We start from the raw sequence: 21551 nt of genomic DNA, 5'->3' as shown, positions 1-21551 counted from the left end.
CATCATCACAAACACATACAATGGTCAATTAACATCAACAAACTCTGGTCTAAAATAATTAATCAGCTGTGAAAGCAGTGTGATTAATCACCATTTGTTATTGCGGTAAGCGTGTGGGTTGATGATGTCCCTGATGAAGCTGTAATAATGGCCGCCGTCTGCCGTTCCCGTGTGCACCGTCACACCAATGAGGTCATACTCGTAACTCTCCGCCACTTTTGCATCACTTTCATCACGGAAACCTGCAAAAAAAAAAAAAAAAAAAACATGATGATTAGCTGACTCTCTCTCTCTCTCTCTCTCTCTCTCTCTCTTTCCTCGGCTTATTCCCTTCTACTCAGGGGTCGCCACAGCAGAGTCATCCGCACAACTGATTTGGCACATGTTTTACGCCGGATGCCCTTCCTGACGCAACCCAGACCTGAGACTGCACTAACTGGAGCAGCCCCAGTGCTGGGACACACCCACTCACACACTCATTCACTACGGCCAATTTAGACTGTTCAATTCACCTATGCATGTCTTTGGAATTGTGGGGGAAACCGGAGCACCCGGAGGAAACTAGGGCTGCACGATAGATCTTTCACCATCGTCATCGCGATGTACGCATGCGCGATAGTCAATGGTGGCAGTCATGATGCAGGGCAAAAAAAAAAAAGTATGTGTGTCTGATTTAAAAATGTACTTTCTATATTTCTAAACTTTCTATTCACGGATCTATATTTGTCTAAAATAAAGTAATTAACTCACGTTTAAAGGTTCTTTAAAAACTACAATGCACACGTTGCTTCACCTACTTCATGCATGCAGTCTCTGCATGCGCATGACGAAATGAGCGAGGGACGGGAGAAAAGCACCGAAATGGAAGATTTGGTCGCAAAAGGAAACGCAAATGTAACGTCGGTCATTTGGAAGTATTTTGGATACAAAAAGGATGCTGCTGACCAAAAACAGGTGCTTTGTCGGGAGTGTCTGGCAGTTGTTGCCACAACTCGTGGAAACACTACGAATTTAAGGGGCCGTTCACATGTCGCGCCTAAAAACGCGTGGAAAACGCTAGGCACACCGCTTTCTCCTCCTTTCCAGAGCCATAAAGAAATATTCTCTATGTTTCTCTATGGCTCTGCTTCTTTCCAAAGCACTCTGTAACTTGAGTGGCAGAGTGGCGTCTGCCGTTGCTAAGCAACCATGACCCGCGCTCTCCTAAAGACGCGGAAGTTTCAGCAAAGAGAAATAAACAAAGATAAATGGATTTCCAAAACTAAAAATTGCTTGCAGTAGCTCTGCTGCTAAAAAATGTTATCCCTGTAACAGCTATGATCAGCTGTTCCTCCATCTTGGCTAAGCTTTTAATGTTTTTCGTGAAAGGAAGAAGCTGATTTCCCTTTCATCAGGGTAAAAGCAACATTCATTATTAATTTCATATTAGAGCTTTGATTTGCCTGAACTGACAGTGAATAAGGTGAGTCAAACTGTTTATGAAACTACCCAAAATAAGCTTTAAAAAGTATTTTATTTCAGGGTTTTTGATTATACTGTACTTTTACAATTTTTTATTCTTTGAAAATGCTTACAAAATTACCCCAATTATTCTTGAATTATTATTTGATTTTTAAGCAGTTCAAAACAACCTGATGAACATAAATGAATTTGTACACATCGCAATATATATCGCAAGAAAAAAATATATTGCAATGTAACTTTTTCCCAATATCGTGCAGCCCTAGAGGAAACCCACGCAAACACGAAGAGAACATGCAAACTCCACACAGAAAGGCATCCTGGCTCAGCCGGGGCTCGAACCAGGGACCTTCTCGCTGACTGGAGATGATAAAAACTATTTAAAAACACCGTTTCTCAGCAAAACAGCTGTACCTTCTTTCCTGTCTCCTTTGGCCATGAGGAAGTCCTCAGTGTACGGTGTCATGTCGAGCCGAAGCGGGAAAGAAAAGTGTGTGTTTACTTTTTCCTTCATCATGGTGACCATGTTGAAGGTGTAGCGCATGGTGTTAAAGCTCAAGATCCGCGGGAGCTTCTTAAAACAAGCCCTGAGAGACAAAAAGACATGTCAGTAAAACATTCTGGTGCCTTAACAGAGAGATTTCACTCTCAGAAACAGAAAAAGGCAAATGTTACCGTTTTTCAGCACGGACTTTCTTTCCACACTGAGAGCAGGTGTACATGTTATCACCCTCAAGAGTGTCTTTAATGGTCACCTCATCCAGAGACTCCTGAAACAGAGAGACAGATGCACATGATGACTTTCTGTCTGACTTTTGTGTGCTCTGGTTATCTCTTTGATTTATTACTAGTTATCAAACAGGATAACTTGACATTACTTGACAGATTATATATATATATATATTAGGGGTGGAACGGTACATGTATTCGTTTCGAACCGAATCGGTACGGGGGTCACGGTTCGGTGCATGAATTTAAACGGAGAATACACGGTATGAAAAAAAAAAAAAACTTCCTGCAAAATAATTAATGTAATGCGGAACTACTGTTAGATACGCGGGTTCTTTAGGGACAGCTAATATTTAGCCCCGCTTTAGCTCTGAATGGCGTCGATGCAGCCGAGCTCCGCCTATGTATGCGGTCTATCAGAGCCCGTCTACATTCTCTGGCACTCTGCAATTTTTTGTCAGCTCGACGGTCCATCATTGTGGTCCAGGGATTTCCTGAACTTTATGATTTGTCAAGCCCCCATTATTTTGACGCTAATAGAAGAAACAATGCATGGAGACGCATAGGCTTGGAGCTAGAGCGCAGCTGATGGTTGCTTAGAAACGGCAGACGCTTCCGGAGCGCAAGCGCCCGAGCGCTTTGTTGATCAGGAAGAAAGCGGCGCGCCTAGCGTTTTTCACGCGTTTTTAGGCGCGACATGTGAACGGCCCCTTAAGATCGCAAGTTTGGGAAAACTTCGCTTTTCCAGTCAGTTACAGTAGTACAGGCGAGAGAGTGGTGGAAAAGACGAGGACTGTGTGTTGCCGTTGTTCAGCGGTTGTTGGGTATGTGAGTGGAAATACATCTAATTGCCTTCTGCATTTTTGTTTTGCTTTTCCCTCCACTGTACCGAAATCATACCGAACCGTGACGTCTGAACCGAGGTACGAACCGAACCGTGACTTCTGTGAACAGTTCCACCCCTAATATATATATATATAACCTATTATTAACAACCTATTATTAATGTTAATATATAAAATAAAATATACAAAATTGATACTTTTATAATACATAAAATTAATATGTAAAACAAAATAAAATAATATTAATAATAATAACATATCTTTTTTTAAATAATATAATGTATAGTTATTAAAATTGTAATATATTAAATGTATTATCAATACATTTTTATATAATATATAAAATAAAATGACAAAATGCTAGCTTATTATTTTTATAGCCATATTATAAAAAAGTATATGAATAATAATAATATTACTAATAATAATATTTTATAATACATAAAATAAATATGTAAAATAATTAATATAACTGTAGTAATAATACATTTTTAATAGTTATATAAAATAATGCATAAATAATAATTCTAATAATAATTGCAATAATTTGTATTATTACTATAATATAATTCATAAAAAATACATAAATATCTAAACATAAAAATGAAAAACATTATCACTATTACTAAAGAAAAGTATAATTAAATGTAAAATAAAATGAATATTACAATAATATATAAAAACATATAAAAGACACAAATATTATATATTATAGTCCACTATAATATGTAAAATAAAAATAAAAAAGAATATTAACTAAATAAATAATTATTCAATAAATATATATATTGTTTTATGTTTAATTTTATTTAAAATGGTTCTGATCTAATGGTTTATTTTCATTAAATTGATTAATTTCATTACATTAAAAAAAGTGACAACAAAATGTTTCTCTTGACACAAAATACAAAAGAACTGACAGTCAAGATTATTATTAGCAATTTTTCCACGGACCTACACATGTTGATTGTAAGAGTGCTTATGAAAATCCTATGGATTACTAATATATTTCTTCCAACTGCAATGTGTAATTTATTGCAAGACATAAAAATAGGGTGATGCCACTCGAATTTACTCTTCGATTTCAATTTCAAAATTACAGTGCCAGGCATAAAATTATACAGTGCTTTAGCATTAGTAACTAGAAATAGCAATCGCTACTTTGCAAAGCTATCATCACATAACATTTTAAAAAACAGCCATTGAAAAAAAAAAAAATATATATATATATTTAGTAGTAAATCCTTTGAATCCTGTTCACACAGAGCATTACGTTTCGTTCTGACGAGTATGTTTATGTGTGTGCAAATGAGAAACACTCACATAGATGTTCTTCATATCGGCCACCTGACATCTGACTGTGTAAAACTCCTCAGCCGTCTGACTCACGTGATCACAGTCCTGCACACACACAGATATCCAATCAAACGCTCATCCATGACCACATTACACACAAGAGCTGCAGGTTCAAAGGGCTCAGTCTTACCAGTGAAACCACATTGTTGGTGATGACGCCTCCAAACAGCGTTTTGACTGTGTTTTTCTGAAATAGCAAACACACAGGCATTACACATCTGTGACTAATAATCTAAGCTGTTTTTGAAACACACAAAAACGGATGTTGTACCAAGTCCTGAGACATCTCCTCGATCTTGGTGATGAGGTCTGTGAAGAACTCGGTCATGTCCTTCTGCTCTCCTGTGTTCAGAGGCTGTTTGTCCATCGTGTAGGTCTTACAGAAGGGACGAGGGTTATATGCCTTCCTCTCGCTCTCCTGCGCATGCACATTAGAGTAACATTAAAATCACATCACATCTGCAGTCATGAGATGACATTACGGTACAGTACATCACATGATAAAGTCACGTACCATTAGATAAGTGAACATCTTCTGCAGCTCCAGCAATGTGGTCTTATGCTTGATGTCCTCTGAATACTGTATATAAACACAGACACTAATATTACTAGGGCTGTTGCGATTTGTTGATTTTAATAGACTATTTTATTAGACTTTAATAGACATTTGACTTAAAAGGATTAGATCGCGCAGTGAAGCGTAAAAAGAATCGTCAGACCGTTGGCGCCCTCTGCAGGCCTTTGTTGTAATGCGCATGTACATTAGATCTACTGCTTATAATACATTATTTATTATTTATGTACATTATTTATTTATTACTTGCTTTTCATTCTTTATTTGAACTAATAATTATTGCCTCATTGCTATTATATAGGCATTTTAAGTATGCATATAAAAAAAAAAAAAAAAAAAAATAATAATAATAATAATTATAGGGTCCTATAAAATCAGTTTTTTTCCAAATTCAGTTTTTTCCATTTTATTTTTTCTAAACTTTAATGGTTTAATGATTTTTTTTTTTATCAAAAAGCCTGTCTATAATTAACTGAATTTTACAGTTTTATTTTAACCAAATTCTTTTCTATTTCTTTTCTGGATTCCATTTAAATGGTTCCCTTAAAGGAACACTCCACTTTTTTTGGAAATAGGCTCATTCTCCAACTCCCCCGAGGTAATAAGTTGAGTTTTACCATTTTGAAATCCATTCAGCCGTTCTCCTGTTCTGGCGATATCACTTTTAGCATAGCGTAGCATAGATCATTGAATCCTATTAGACCAACAGCATTGCGTTCAAAAATGACCAACGAGTTTCAATATTTGTTGTATTTAAAACTTGACTCTTCTGTAGTTATATCGTGTACTAAGATCGGTGGAAATGCAAAGCTGTGATTTTCTAGGCTGATAAGATTAGGAGCTACACTTCCATTCCGGCGTAATAGTCAAGGAAGTTTGCTGCCGTAATATGGCCGAAGCAGGTGGAGTATTATCAGAAATGAGTTCCCAGCTAGTTTAGCATTTGCACATGTGCTGCGTGGTATTACTGCTCCTGCTTCAGCCTTATTACGGCAGCAAACTTCCTTGACTATTACGCCGGAATGGAAGTGAAGTTCCTAATCTTATCAGCCTAGAAAATTGAAGCTTTGCATTTCCACCGGTCTTAGCACACGATATAACTACAGAAGAGTCAAGTTTTAAATAGGACAAATATCGAAACTCGTTGGTCATTTTTGAACGCAATGCTGTTGGTCTAATAGGATTCAATGATCTATGCTAAGCTATGCTAAAAGTGACATCGCCAGAACAGGAGAACGGCTGAATGGATTTCAAAATGGTAAAACCCAACTTATTAACTCGGGGGGAGTTGGAGAATGAGCCTATTTCCAAAAAAAGTGGAGTGTTCCTTTAAATGTTAATCATCAAAAGCATCTCCAATTAATTGATTTTATTAAAAATAAAATGTTTTAAAGTTTGTGGAAAATAAGTTGTTTAGATTAATCGATAAATTTGTCAACAGATTAATCAATATAAAAATAGTTGTTAGTGCCAGCCCTAAATATTACTATAATACACAAATCTAACAACATCTCAAACCATTTAAATCTTTTTTTAACTGTGGTAAAACGATGGTAATGAATGATCTATTATGTTTTACCGTATTTATGTCATAACATGAAATTTATACTTTTATTAAACAAGTTACTTTTAATAACAAATATTTCTTGAGCATCAAATCAGCATATTTGGAATGATTTCTGAAAAATCATGGGGCACTGAAGACTGGAGTAATGATGCTGAAAATTCAGCTTTGATCCCAGGAATAAATTACGTTTTAAAATCAATAAAAGACTTATTTAACAAAAAGCATGACTTATGCAATCAAGATCTGACACTCAGTTTTATAAACTGACTTTAGCAGTGAAGACGGCCTGTCTGGCCTCTGGGATCATGTAGAGCTGCTGGATGGTGGAGGCCAGGTAACACGTGGCACCAAGGTTCGTCAATCCCACAAAACGACACTCGGCTCTGACATCATCGTGAGGCCAGTAATCCCATTTATATGGAGCATGAGACGCTAAAAAAAAAAAACAAAAAAAAAAACAAACAAACACCAAAGATTAAACCAAGACACACAAGTATGTATTGATCAGTGTAGCTAACAAAAACTACGAAAATAAAATAAAATATAAAATAATAAAAACTTAAAATGAAAATTAGAAATTTTGCCTTGGCAACTAAAATAATTTTGTTTAAAATTACTCAAATTAAAAATTACGAACAAGAATAAAAGCTAAAAATAATTTAAATAATTTAAAAACCAAAAAAAATAATAAAAATGTAAATGTTGTGTACGCTTTTTTTAATACTTGTGAGATCTAAAAAGCGTAGTGAAACAATTTATTAAATAAGATTATATCTAATGTTTCTAAGGGAGTCTTCCCCTAAATAGGGGAATGATAACACTTTACAATAAGGTTTATTAGTAGCATTAGTTAACTACTTTGTCTAATAACATGACCTTAGAGTGAACATTACTTCAAGAGCATTTATTCTTTTTAGTTAATATAATTTTCAGCATTTACTAATGCATTATTAAAATCACAAGTTGTGTGTTTACATTAGTTAATGCACTGTGAACTAACATGAACAAACAATGAACTGTATTTTTATTAACTAAAATGAACAAAGATTAATAAATAGTCTTTTCATTGTTTGCTCATGTTAACTAATGTTAAAAAATGTCATCTTATTGTAAAGTGTTACCAAAAAAATCAGTAACACTATACAATAACCTTCCTTAGTTAATGCATTAACTAACAATGAGCATTTTATTACAGTATTTACACATCTTTGTTAATGTTAGTAAAAGTACACCTGTTCCTTGTTAGTTCATGTTAGCTCCGGTTTATTAAATACTATTAACATAAAAAAGATCTGATTTAGAAAAAATATTAGTACATGTAATGAAATAAACATGAACTATGACTAAAGTGTTACCAAAAATCTAATCAGCCTAATTTAAAAACAAAAAAACAGGGTTATAGCACTCACCCTGCATGTGCTGTGACATGACCCAGTTGTGCAGCAGTCTGTAGTTCTCCACCGAACCCTTGACCACCTCCACCAGCAGGTCGTAGGCTGCGGCGCGGGCCGCGGGACTCTTGCATTTGGGCTGCTGTCGGTCCTTCAGGCTGGGCAGCAGGAACAGCAGGTCATACGTGTCCCTGAGGAACTCCTGACCCTCCCGAGAAAACTTAAACGGAGGTTTGTGTTTCAGGACGCTGGTGGCCAAACGCAGGAGACCCGTCAGACCATCGTCCTCGATCGCCCCGTCCTGCTGGTCCAAAATCTCACGACTGCAAATGGAAAAAAAAATGATGAGATTAACAAAACGTTCAAATACAGTGGCCTCATGGTGACTTTTCCACTAAAATGTCACTCCAGTCTAATAAAGTTTGTTTGCTTGTGGTTGAGCTCTGAAGGGGTAAGTTACGGGTTCAGAAGAAAACTGATCCAGTAATCCAAGCAAAAGGAGCATGTTTGACCTGCGGATGCAGTCGGCGAGGTGTCGCGCCAGGGCGTCCAGGTCCAGCAGGGTGGTCTGACTGGCATCTTTCACGTGGATGTTGTCGATGAGTTTACACAGCAGCCAGAAATACTCCTTACAGCCGGTGCGAAACATGGCCTCCTCCTCAAAATCCTCCACCTGCACCAGCGAAATAAAAACAACTCATTTACACTCATTTAAAGGAACTGTGCACCCCAAAATGAAATGTGTAAATTTAAAAAAAGTGTTATCATTAATAATTACAAACATTTTTGTTCACTGAAAAAACTGAAATAGATTTTAATTTCATTTAATTAATTTAATTTATATTTTTTATATTTAAATTATAAACAAACAAAAAAAATGCAAAAAAATGTTTCAAATAAATTTAAAACAATTTGGAACAATAAAAAGACCTGAAATGGCTTCATGAATAATTAAAATGAAAAACAAAAAATTACATTTTAATTTAAAATAACTACTTAGAAACATAAAAAAATGACAAAAGCATATAATAAAATTAGCTAAAACTATATATTGTTCATTCGATTTCATTTATATTTAAATAATAAATTAAAACAATTCCAGCAAAACCGTTGCCTTTGCAACCAACTTAAACAAGTTTAAGCACTACAATTATTAACTGAAATAGAACTAAAAACATAAACAAAATAACAATAAAAATTTATATAAAATTAATATTTAGAAATATATATATATAAAAAAGACAAACGCATATTTTAAAATGACCAAAAACTTAACTAAAATTAAAACTAAAAGTACAAAAATAAGCTTATTTAATATATTAATTTACATTTAAATTATAAATATAAAAATTTGCATCAAAACTGGTGCCTTTGCAACCCATGCTAAAAGGGAACAGTACTAAATTTACTAACTGAAATAAAAAAACTGAAATAAAAATAATTGAAACTTTTCAAAAAAAAAAAAAAAAAAAAAAAAAATCTGAAATGGTTTCACAAAGCCATTTCTAAAACCAAAATAACACACTGTAATTAAAATTAAAATAAAAAAATTAAAACTGAAATATGTATGTGCAAATATATAGTGTTTGTACTTACTCTCAGGGGTTTAAGCGCTTGTGCGTCTGGCAGGAACTTGAGCAGTGTGGACGCGGCGAGCAGCAAGAATGATCTATTGATGGATTCTCCTCCCTCCAGACCTGACAGAGACAGCTTATAGAGACCACTGCACGCCTCCTGACGCACCGCCGTCTATAGATACAATACAAAAATATGTGTTAAAAATACAAAGTGAAGCAGCATTCCTGCAGCTTGAACAGGATGACAGCAATGCCAAAGTCATGGGTTTGATTTCCAAAAAATGCATGAACTCATAAAAAAAAAAAAAAAAATACAGCCTGAATGCAATGTAAGAACTGTTTGCTAAATGCATCGATTTAACTTTTTAAAAAAATATAAAAATTAATAAATAAATGGCACTCACCAATATTGACACACAACTTTTGGGAATAGTTAACGTTTGTGCAACGCAGGGTGGAACTTTTTTTACTGGTTTGATTAGTTGATAATGACTCCCTGCCAATGTGACCTTAACTTAACTTTGCGGTGGATCAGAGGTAAATAATGATATAAACACTGTTCAGTTTCTTGCACAGACCAACTGTTTTGTGTCTGAAGTTCTCAATGTATCATCACGAGCTGCAGAGTTTAATTTGGATGTTTTATTACTTTTAAAGATTTGGTAACCATTGACTGCCATTATATGACTGACAGATAGGGCTGGGCGATATGGCAAAAATGTAATCTCGATAATTTTTTCCCATATTGAACGATAACGATATATATTTCGATATAAGCTGTTGATGTTGCCAGCTTTAAAATAGTATCCCAACAATGACTAAAGCCACAAAAATGAAAGGGTTCATTAAATTACATTTAAAGTATAGTTTATTAACAAAAACAGATTACAGATTTGGCCTTAAAAATTAAAACAACTTACTAAAATAAATTAAAAAAATAAAAGTTGTGACAGAGTATGGTAAATGAGAGTAAATGTACAAAATGTAAACATAAAATTATTGTAAAAACATAATTTGTAACACAATTATTTATTTATTATTATTATTAACACAATTGTTTATTTTCTCTATTATAGGTTGAGCTATTTAAATTAGAGGCAACCACTGCATTTTGAAACAATCTACAGTATAAATAACAAAAAATTACGACACGGTTCTTTCTTAATCGTATTAAGTGCAGACAATTCAGCCATAATCTAAGTAGGCTACTCTCTAAATATTCAAAGTGTAAATAGAGACGGATATTTCAAGCATGATACAGAGCTATAGACATACACAACCTATCATAGCCTACATACTAATAACAGCCTAGATATGTCATGTAGCCTAATTTGCGTGCATTGGGGGGATTAAAATTGCTTTTGAATGCGCGTGCGTTTTTTGCTTTCGGTTTCAGTTTTAACAATCGCGCCAAACTCTCAGCTGAGCTAAGAGTCACTTTTCAGGTAGCCAAACCACTTACATAACGGAATTCGTGCTACCTTTTTTGTCGACAATTTCAACATCTTTGGATAATAACTCGAAGTTAGTTTCACTTTCGTCGCTGCTTCCTCTCTCTTTTTTTTGTCGTCCTGGTGTTAAGTTTGCTTCGCAAAGTGCGGTAGGAAATGAACTTTGCACTTTGACGTGCACACGCACGCTGTACGCTGATTGGCTGTTGTCGCATATTTCTACTGTGTGATTGGCTCTTAGATTAATCCATATCGAGCAAAAAATGTCTAGAGCCTATCATCGTTATTAACATAAATTTTATCGCGATTCGATATGATATCGTTTATCGGCCCAGCCCTACTGACAGACTGCATCGGTTTGAGTTAAAAATCTTTGTTTGTGTTCTACTAAAGAAACAAAGTCACCTATATCTTGGATGCCCTGGGGGTAAGCAGATAAACATCAAATTTTTCATTTTTGAGTGGACTATCCCTTTAGTTAGATCAGTAGAATTAAGTTCAATGATTCGTTTGTTTACCTCAGGTATGAGCAGCGTGAGCTTCTTCAGCCAATCGTGCAAATGTTCACTATCAGCCAGGCTGGATTTCACCAGAGAACAGCAGTGAGCCCAGCTCACCAGCAGCCACATGGAGTAATGAGTCACTGCAGAAACATTATTAATAAATATTAATGAAACATCACCAGTAATGAGTACAGAAAAGTAAAAACCTTCAAAAGCCATAACCAATGATGCGCTTACCCTCGTGTCTGGATCTGTGATCTGACTGGGCCTTCAAAACCCTGCAGGATGATCACAGAATGTAAGAACACAGAGAAATGACAAGCACATAAAAAAATAAATGAAAAATGTTATTCACCTGTGTGCCAGATTGTCGTATGTGTAGGCCACGTTGATGAGCCGCTGGATGAGGTTGGTGCCTTCAACAAGGCTAAGGAAAACCTGACAGAGAAGATAATCTCAAATTTAAAAAAAGCATGCATACGCAGAAAAAAAAAAATCAACTTAGAAGTCTTTTCACACCTCTGTAAGACGAGGTATATGCAGGCCCTTTCCATGTTCCCCGGCGGTTTTGCGGGACTTCCCTGGCCATGCCCTCTTTCTCTGTGTGTCCGTGAGACCAGACCACGCGAAAACGTCATGATAGGCCAGGTCCAGATCAGCTGGATCCACCGCGAACTGACAAATGAGCTTCAGCAGACATGCGAGACAGTCCAACAACCACTGCAGAGAGACAAGAGAAGAAACATGATGTCCACACCTTTCCAACTGATGGCAAAGTTGGGTAAAGCTCACAAAGAAAATGTCCTGGACTTATTTCACCTCTAAATCAAAAGGAATGATGATAAAAAGCTAGAGATGCTCCGATCAGCATTTTTGGGGGCGATCACCGATTACCGATCACCAAGATCATGATCTGCCGATCACTGCCGATCACAGAATGGAAGGGGAATGGGATTCTTTTATCTATAATCTAGCAGAGTTTGCACCATTTGTAGAAATGAAACTAACTCTAAATTAACTATATTGAAGAAAAAAAAAATGTAGAAATAGGCTACAGTCAAGATCTTGAAGAACCACCAAGTTAGAGTTGTAGAAGATAGTATCGTGTATCGACGATAGTTAGAGATATCACCAGTTGCTGATGCTTTTGACGATAGCAAGACGATTATTATTATTATCCGTCAAAAAGGCGCCTAACTTTAGCGATGCAGTGCGGAGAGTCCGTTCTAGGATGCTTCAGAAACTTGCGGTGGTATAAACACACGCATAGAGTGGCCACGTCGCCTTAACACGCCGCATGAGATTTATTCATCATACAGTGTAGACAGATAAACTGATTATAACGGGAGTGTTTTTTAAAGTGCACCTCGCACTAGACTAGGCTACACTAGTTAGTGATGAAGTTCTTTGATAATGTAAATGTTCTTTGCTTGTTATTTGTAGTCATTAGGATAAAGGTAGTAAAATGCAGTTTAGGCTGAATTAAATATGATATATCAGAATCCGTCTGTATATAGGAAACAAACATTCACCTCAGTAACATCTATATGCGTTCATTAGAATTACGATGCGATAAAATGGCGCTAAACATACGCAGGTGAATTACACGCGCACCGTTTCTCCTTATTCTATATGGACTGAACTACAACATGAACTGATGACAACAATCAGACATACAGCGGTAACATGATTGCAATATGACGGGTATAGAAAGATACATTCATTTACATTCAAGCACGCACATTCACCACTCACTGAAGATAGCAGATGAAACCGAAAGTAAACTTGAACGTCTCCGGCAAAACAGTCAGCGCTCTGTACACGCACAACTTAGTCACATGCTCAATAAAAAGACTACCCTTACAAAACGAATGGAATTTAGTACTCATGTTGCCACTGGTAAGCTCCGCTCTGCTGTTGTTTACCTGTGCGCCGTGCATGCACCTGTGAAAAAGTCGCGCGAGTAATTTACGTCAAGTGATCGGCTTTTTTGATCGGCGCTTTTGGGGTTCGCCGATCAAGCTATTTTAAGCCAATATCGGCCGATCAATCGGAGCATCACTATAAAAAGCATGTTACATGAGACAAATTTTGTTTTCACACTCACCACAGTCCATGATTCTTGTTCTTTCGGCTCTAAAATTGCAGAATTAAAAATGTCCAGCAGAAGCTGAAGACCTCCAGACGACACAAACTACAAGAGAGACACAGAGACTTAGAGACATCTGTCCAGCTCAAATACACAGTATATGTTTGCAATCATGTGATTCTGATAACGTGTGAAATGCTGGTGGAGGGCAGCAAGTGATTTTTCTCTATAGGAACTTAAAAAGCCTATTTTTTTTAGTTGTTTATGGAAATTGGTCAAACCTAGAAATTTCATTTTGTATCGTGTATGACAATTTGCTGTTCATAAGGAGGAAAACGCAAGAAATTGACTGAAAAGTGGCTTGTAAACCTGCGTCTGCGGTCAGGAGGAGAGTCGGATAATGCTTGCATGTGTGAATGGTTAATAAAAGATATAATAATATTAAGTTATAAAGAAATATATAAATAGATATACGGTGAGACAGTGAGAATTCACTAAATGCCTACGTAAATAAGATATTATATTTGCGACTGATTACAACAGAGCCTTGTGAGATTGCGATAAATTGAAGTGAGTTAGTTTTTTAGTGACTATGGAGGCGATATTTGCTCGTTTTATGTGCTGCTAACAGCACCAGAAGCCAAAACCCTGCACAGCAGTAGTTTCAGGAGTGACATATATCCTGCATCCTTCATATAAATGTGGGTATCACTTTCTAAATAGTTTGCTTGCAATCCGGCTTAGTTGCTTAGCTTATATTCACCGCCTCAATGGCAGGCAACTATTTCAATTTAGTTGAAAAGTATCCTCTTCATAACATAAGGATCACATCCAACATATGCTGTGATTTTCTGTTATACCTTTCTCTTGTACTAGTGTCTAAACCAGTTATGTAGACTTTCTTCCATCTCATCCTTTCTGCTTGTTCAGTCACGCACATAAAACAAAACTTTTATTCAAATTCCGAACTGATTATAGCATAGAAAGTAAGCCAATAGCGCTTTCATTTAGTCACTAAAAAGCTGTCACTCACGTAAATTTCGATATAATACCTCACATTGTCTACATGTGCATTCAGCATTGAGCGAATTCTCACTGTCACCATATATCTATTTATATACTTCTTAATATCTTAACATATTATTATCTTTTCTTAACCATTTGCACACACAAGCATTATCCGACTCTCCTCCTGACCACAGACGGAGGTTTACAAGACACTTTTTTCCCTGTGCTTTTTAGTCCATTTCTTGCCTTTCCCCCCTTATGAACAACACATTTTTTTATACATGATAAAAGCTCCTTGGGGTTTGTCAGTTTGACCGATTTTAACATCCATAAACAACATAAAAGGCATGTTAAGTTTCTGCTAGTGATTCCTATGGAGAAAATTCACCTCCTGCCCTCCAGCTGCATTTTGTGCCACAGCAATGACGTCATGTGTAAACAACCTATACAGAGCACACAGACTTGTTAACATGCAGGTTAACAACTACAAATGACCACTAGATTTGGTGTTCAAATGAGCAGTTACCTAGTTCATAAGACAATGAACAATAACAACAGACCACTTTCAGTGAAAGTGAGAGGAGGAGAGAAGGTGTTTGTACCTTGCAGCTCCACGTGTTTTTGCTGTTCTCGATCTGTTCCTCGCTGGAGTCGTCAGAGTCTGGATACAGGTCACTATAACTGCCCTGAAATGCAAACACACACGTTTCAAGAGAAAGAATATATGTTTGTGTGAAGAAGATCATCTGAGTGCGATTCTGGATGTGTACCGTTGACTCGCGGTGAATCCTGCGGTTGGGTTTGCCGAGGGCCTCTATGATTTCTAAAGCGTAGAGCAGCTTATGAGGGCTCTTGATCCTCAACAGATCCTTCCAGCACAAACCATCAGATCCCTAAAGTCACGATGAACACAAAATCAGACTTCATGCAGTGTACACTGAACAAAATTAGTAGCAGATTAAATAGTAAATTGCAACATTGCAATTGCATGTGAAATTAATAAATAAATAAGTAAATAAATGACAAAAACTTACTTTGAACTTATATTGAAATTATAAATATAAAAAAATTTGCAACAAAAATGTTGCCTTTGCAGCCAACTTAAAAAGGTTTAAGTACTAAAATAACTGAAATAGAATTTAAACTGAAAGAAAAAATCATTAATTTTTTTACAACAATAAAAAGCCACGCATCAAGCATTTCTAAAATGTAATAAAATACTTTAAATGAAAACAAAATTAAAATAAATAGTAAATAAAATGTACTAAATTTACTTTATTTTTTGCTCTAAAAACTGAAACTATTTGTTTAAAGTATAAATCTATAATAATATAGAATTTAAATGCAAAAACATAGACGACATTTTCACTCAAAAATTGCTAGTAAATTTCAGGACTGAATTAAATGTGAAATTTTGAAGCAAACTGATCTAGAAATATTAATTTATGAAGTATAAATATAGATAATATTAAGATTTAACATGGAAAATACATAGAAAATTCTTTTTACTAAAATGTATAAATATGTAAAAATAATGTATTATTTAAATGTGAACCTTTGAAACATTTTGACATTTTGAAGTATATTAAAAATAAAATGTAATATAGTAAATTAATAAAACGTCCTATTATTATTATAATAATGTACACATTTTCCCCCCACAAAACTAAAAACTACTTGTTTAATGCAAATAAATATATAAAAATCACTTTCACTTTCAAACATTTTGAAATAAAATTTGTATGTATATAAAAGTGTTTATTTATTGTAATAAATTAATCTTAATTAATGTCTTATTATATTGTATTATAAACAAAACTAAAAACCATTTACTGCAAATATGTAGTAAAAAGAATTCACTGAGAAATTTCAACAGATTTAATTAACTGTAAAATTTTCAGATATAAAATAAAATGTCTTCTTATGTACTAAGTTTTGCCCCAGAAATACATTTTTAATGCAAATTTAATTTAATGTGATTTTTTGCGAAAGTTGCTAGTGAATTCCAATGTGTTGAATTAAATGTGCAAATTTATAGAAACCTCTATAATTGTTATAGACCTATATATTTCAAAACATGCTCCAAAAAACTTTAAATTTTTTACAGTGTAAATGTTTTTAGACGAACAAGAGAACTAGAAATCTCTAATGAATGGGCAGCATGGGTCATATGACTGACCGTGTCATCTGAGATGTTCTGGAAGGCCTGGAGCATGCTGGGACACGTGGGCAGCAGCATAAGCAGCTCCCACACGCGGCGGGACAGATTTTCTGCGTGGAGGTGCAGTTCCTCACAGCGAACACTCTGCAGGAGGAAACACACTGGATTAGATACTAGATAGTGGATTAGATACTATATCTAGACGGGTCTTAGTTGTGGAGCCGGATGTTACCTCAGTGCTGTGCTGGGGTCTGTCAGGGCTGGGCGGTTTGAAGCAGGCCAGCATCTCCAACAGGTCGAAAAGGGTGGTGAGGTGGGGCTCCTGCAGGAGCAGCAGCATAGGGATGTGCTCCTTCTGAGGAGGAGGCAGACATGATGCTGGCAACTGAACACCTTCACCCTTCCTCTCCCTCCGTGGAGCGCCCAGAGACACGAACACCATCTGACAGCACATACAAACGTGTCAGTGTTTTATGTCTAGTGCTGGAGGTTCATAGGTGCATGTGGATTTGTTGCGTTACCTGCATGTCCTTGAAACCGAGCTCATGAAGAGTCTTCTCATCGTAGTCAGTGGTCAGCTCGTGTCCTGATGAGATCATGCGCACCGGACCCATTAGACCACCTGCACATAAACACACATATACAACACAAGACTTTACTAGTCAATCCCACTACAGAATGTTGCTATATGAACATTTACTTCAACTTTTGACTGACTGTAAATAAGTTTATTATTGTAATGCATTACAAAAAAAATGTATTAATTTTTGTTGCCCCAAACAACTATAAAATATTTTTCATATTTGTAAAATTAATAATTGCTAGTAGATTTCAACTGTGTCAAATGTGAAATTTTGAGGTAGAAAGGTTTTGAAATTTGACATTTTTAACTATAAAACAAACTGTATATTTAATATAGTAAATAAATAAAATTTCTTCTTTTTTTTGCCCAGCAAAAATTAATAACTATTTGTTAATGCAGATACAAAAGCAGAAATAATTTTTACTTAAAAATTCTAGTACTGGTAAATAAAAAATATTTGAAATAAATGTAAAATTTTGAATAAAAAATTTTATATAGTAAATTAAAAAAACCTTATTATAATTAGTAGTTTTCTTAATGTACTAAAAAGTAATTGTTTAATGCAAATCTGATTACAAAATGTTGCCATATGAACATTAGTTTGAACTTTTGACTGATTATAAGTTTAAACTAATTTCACAAATTCAAAAATGCCCATTATAGGTCGCTAAAAAAAATATTATAACTATTATTTTTTATTTTAATTTTTTAATGATAAATGATTTTATTTAAGATTATTTAGTGCATAAATAAATTTATATTGTTTAACCAGTCTTAAAAACAATTTGTATATTAATACATATTGTACATACATTTTTATATTTAAATTACATATATACAAAATATAAAATCACAAAAAATAATTACTTATAAAAAACAAAAAATATTATACATTTAATATAAAAACATATATAACATATATTAATATAAAAACACACCCAAAAAGAAATTCTATTTGAATCCCATTCATCCATTAGACCATGTGTGTTTTCTGTGTCTGTACCTGGGAAGTCCTGCTGGCGGCTGGTTTGACCGAACTCCTGCAGCTGTGCCTGCTGGCTGAGCTGATCCTTCTGAAGGTTCTCATACCAGTGTGTGACCTCTGCCCTCAGATCAGCCACCTGATCACTGGGGTACATCTCGATGGTCATCTACACAGACACACAGAAAGCCTTATTAAACCCAGCTTGATCTCTGAGCAGACGTTACTGATGATAAAGATAAAGATGTACCTTGTCAGGCAGTCCTGCTGGCTGACACACGATCCTGAGCGGGAGAGACTGTTTATCACTGAGAGCTTTCAGATGACTGCTGATCCCTGTGCCCTCGATCTGCCACTGCCGCAGGTGATATGCAAACCTGAACACACACACATACACAACACATCTGAGCAGACTGAGACTCAATAAGTGCATTTACACACGTGTTCTTTTAGAGGATGAAGGTCATAAACGTTACTGCTTATTAAACATCCAAAACTGAAAAACTTTGATATCTAAAAAAAAAAAAAAAACAAGAGAAATGCCACAATTTCTTGATTGTCTTGCAGTGTCATTGACGGAGTGTGTGTACCTGCGTCTGAAGGCCTCCAGGTGTGTTTTGAGCAGCAGCAGTCCTCTCTCTATGATGGTCAGGCTTGAGTGGGCATCTTTCTCCAGGTTTGCAGACGCCATCATCAAGCTCTCCATACACTTACTGATGAACTCCTGCTCCTTCTCCAGACCCGTTTTACCTGCGGTCACACACACTACTAAATACACCCCTTCACACACCCACAGATATTCATAATACAAAACCAAAAACACAACCATCACAACTCCAATGGGACTAATTACAGAATTGATCTGTGTCATCACATGACAAACATCCACCCTTCTATCATCTATCTATCAGTCATTCTATTTATCTATCCATCTGTCACTCCATCTATCCATCTATCCATCCGTCTATCCATCCATCCGTCTATCCATCCATCTGTTGTTATATCCATGCATCTATCCATCCATCCATCCGCCTATCTATCCATCCGTCTACCCATCCATCCGTTTACCCATCCATCCATCCATCCATCTCTATCTATTCATCTGTTGTTCTATCCATCCATCCATCTATTTGTCCATCTATCCATCCATCCGTCTATCCATCCTCTATCCATCCATCTGTTGTTATATCCATGCATCTATCTATCTATCTATCTATCCATCCATCCATCCATCCATTGTTATATCCATGCATCTATCTATCCATCCGTCTACCCATCCATCCATCCATCCATCCATCCATCCATCCATCCATCCATCCACCCATCAGACTATCCATCCATCCATCCATCCATCCATCTATCCATCTGTTGTTATATCCATGCATCTATCTATCCATCCGTCTACCCATCCATCCATCCACCCATCAGACTATCCATCCATCCATCCAGTTTCCATCTATCTATTCATCTGTTGTTCTATCCATCCATCCATCTATCCATTTGTTGTTCCATCCATCCATCTGTTGTTCTATGTATTTATCATCAACCTGTCATCTTTCTGTAGTTCTTTCTATCTAGTATTTTTAGTTTTCATTTTAATTTTTAAAATGTAGTAGTTAATCATTTTCAGGCAACATTTCAAATTTTTGTTTACCCATTTTTTCTCTACCTAACATTACCATCTTATTTCTGCTTTGTTTCAATTAACAAAAATGTTTTTAATATTTTACTCAACAACAATAGCACTACTTACAACACACAAAAAAAAAATCTAAATCAGTATCTTCCTGGTAGAACTTTTTTTTTTAAAACAGCACTTTTAAAAAAAATGTATAGTAGTATTAAAAGCTGCATTTAATCCCTGCATTTAATCTAATTTAAATCAACACTGATCTGACATCAGCTGAACAACTGAGCTGCTTATCACTGAACTGAACTAGATTCATAATAAATTAACTTTATACAGTTATTGAACTGAACTGAACCAACACTTAACTGACTTGAACTGAATGACAGTGTTGCCTTGCCACAGTTGCTCCATAGCACAATTTGGATGTGCCTCATTTTTAATGTTTAAATCACTGATTCTGCTACTTTGTATTTAATACAGATAATCTCTATTTCTATCTCTATGTTTACTGACCGCTGATGTAATAGGAGTTGATGTACTGGATTGCAGCACGGCTGATGTCTGCGGACTGAGCCCTCAGTGCGATTCCCCACAGCTGATCCATACCACACAACTACAGAAAGACAGAAAGAACGGTTAGCGAGAACATATTGAGAAAAACCGGAGAAATTTTCGAGATCTGCTGCTGTGAACCTCGCAGTTGGAGCTGCTGTCATAGGCGCTGGTGGCCAGACGAGCCAGATTACACAGATGCTGAAACAAATTAAGTCCCGTCATGCTGATCGTCTCCGGCTTCAGCTGAGGCATCTGAAAGAGAGAGAGAATCAGCTGATGAGAGATTCATTCTAATAGCACGTACTCTATAAAAGATGTGTTTCAACCATATGGTGACCAGACCTTCTCCAGGAAGAGATGTTTGTATGTTTCCATGCCCATGGCATGCTGGTCTTTACTGCGGACCTGGTTCAGGAACCAGTGCAGGGCGTCGTCGTAACACTCAGAGTCCTCCACTAAACAGTGCCACAGGATGTCCACCTGCTCCAGACTCAACCCTGACACACACAGATGTGGGATATTCATATAGTTACATATGGAGCAATTCTCATATGCAACAATGTGTGAGATATAAAGAAAGACGCTCACTGAAGTGGTCAGGTGATCCAAGTGTTGAGAACACACAGGTGAGGAACTGCAGACGCACCTGCACCTCAGCACTGTGACTGTACCTGAGACACATTATTTTTGATCAAATCAAATGCAACCTTGGTGACGTTTGAACAGTAATATATCAGTAAATACATCAAACTTACAGAGCGAATTTGTGGCGCTGCTCTCTCACTTCCTGGATGTAGTGTAACAGATCATCAAAAAAGAGCTTCATCATGTGCAGTTCCTTTTCCGCCCACCTGTATCACAGGAAAATCTCTTATAATCATCTGTAAAGCGTTCTAAGTTAAAATTAATGACAACATGGAGAGCAGCGGTGGGTGGCGTTTTCTTACATGGTTATCCAATGGGTGTCGTAGCTGGAGCCAAACTGCTGGAAGGTCCCGAACAGCTTTGGCAGCAAACGCAAAGACACCACCACTGACCTGATGAACACAAGCAGAAACAAACAATAAAATATCTTCTACTGGAGTTCAG

The 21551-nt window shown here is 36.0% G+C and overlaps 1 protein-coding gene across 1 annotated transcript in view; it reads right to left on the bottom strand.

The window, feature by feature from the left end:
- usp34 (ubiquitin specific peptidase 34) overlaps positions 1 to 21551 on the bottom strand; it is an 83305-nt gene that overhangs the window by 34910 nt on the left and 26844 nt on the right. The window contains exons 18-47 of the mRNA XM_073843350.1: positions 21410 to 21499; positions 21218 to 21313; positions 21051 to 21133; positions 20805 to 20959; positions 20601 to 20714; positions 20421 to 20520; positions 18868 to 19027; positions 18528 to 18654; positions 18299 to 18446; positions 17234 to 17334; positions 16945 to 17154; positions 16731 to 16856; positions 15322 to 15444; positions 15154 to 15237; positions 13562 to 13648; positions 11974 to 12174; positions 11810 to 11892; positions 11692 to 11732; positions 11470 to 11594; positions 9520 to 9672; positions 8436 to 8596; positions 7942 to 8246; positions 6801 to 6964; positions 4906 to 4971; positions 4663 to 4809; positions 4522 to 4578; positions 4359 to 4436; positions 2137 to 2231; positions 1876 to 2048; positions 92 to 242 (exon numbers count right to left, since the gene is read on the bottom strand). Coding sequence (XP_073699451.1) covers positions 92 to 242; positions 1876 to 2048; positions 2137 to 2231; positions 4359 to 4436; positions 4522 to 4578; positions 4663 to 4809; positions 4906 to 4971; positions 6801 to 6964; positions 7942 to 8246; positions 8436 to 8596; positions 9520 to 9672; positions 11470 to 11594; positions 11692 to 11732; positions 11810 to 11892; positions 11974 to 12174; positions 13562 to 13648; positions 15154 to 15237; positions 15322 to 15444; positions 16731 to 16856; positions 16945 to 17154; positions 17234 to 17334; positions 18299 to 18446; positions 18528 to 18654; positions 18868 to 19027; positions 20421 to 20520; positions 20601 to 20714; positions 20805 to 20959; positions 21051 to 21133; positions 21218 to 21313; positions 21410 to 21499 — 3804 coding nt within the window. The remainder of the gene's footprint in view (positions 1 to 91; positions 243 to 1875; positions 2049 to 2136; positions 2232 to 4358; positions 4437 to 4521; positions 4579 to 4662; positions 4810 to 4905; positions 4972 to 6800; positions 6965 to 7941; positions 8247 to 8435; positions 8597 to 9519; positions 9673 to 11469; positions 11595 to 11691; positions 11733 to 11809; positions 11893 to 11973; positions 12175 to 13561; positions 13649 to 15153; positions 15238 to 15321; positions 15445 to 16730; positions 16857 to 16944; positions 17155 to 17233; positions 17335 to 18298; positions 18447 to 18527; positions 18655 to 18867; positions 19028 to 20420; positions 20521 to 20600; positions 20715 to 20804; positions 20960 to 21050; positions 21134 to 21217; positions 21314 to 21409; positions 21500 to 21551) is intronic.

This window comes from Garra rufa, chromosome 6 (genome assembly GCF_049309525.1).
Source record: "Garra rufa chromosome 6, GarRuf1.0, whole genome shotgun sequence".
Taxonomy (NCBI): Eukaryota; Metazoa; Chordata; class Actinopteri; order Cypriniformes; family Cyprinidae; genus Garra; species Garra rufa.
This window is presented reverse-complemented; position numbering and strand designations above follow the sequence as displayed.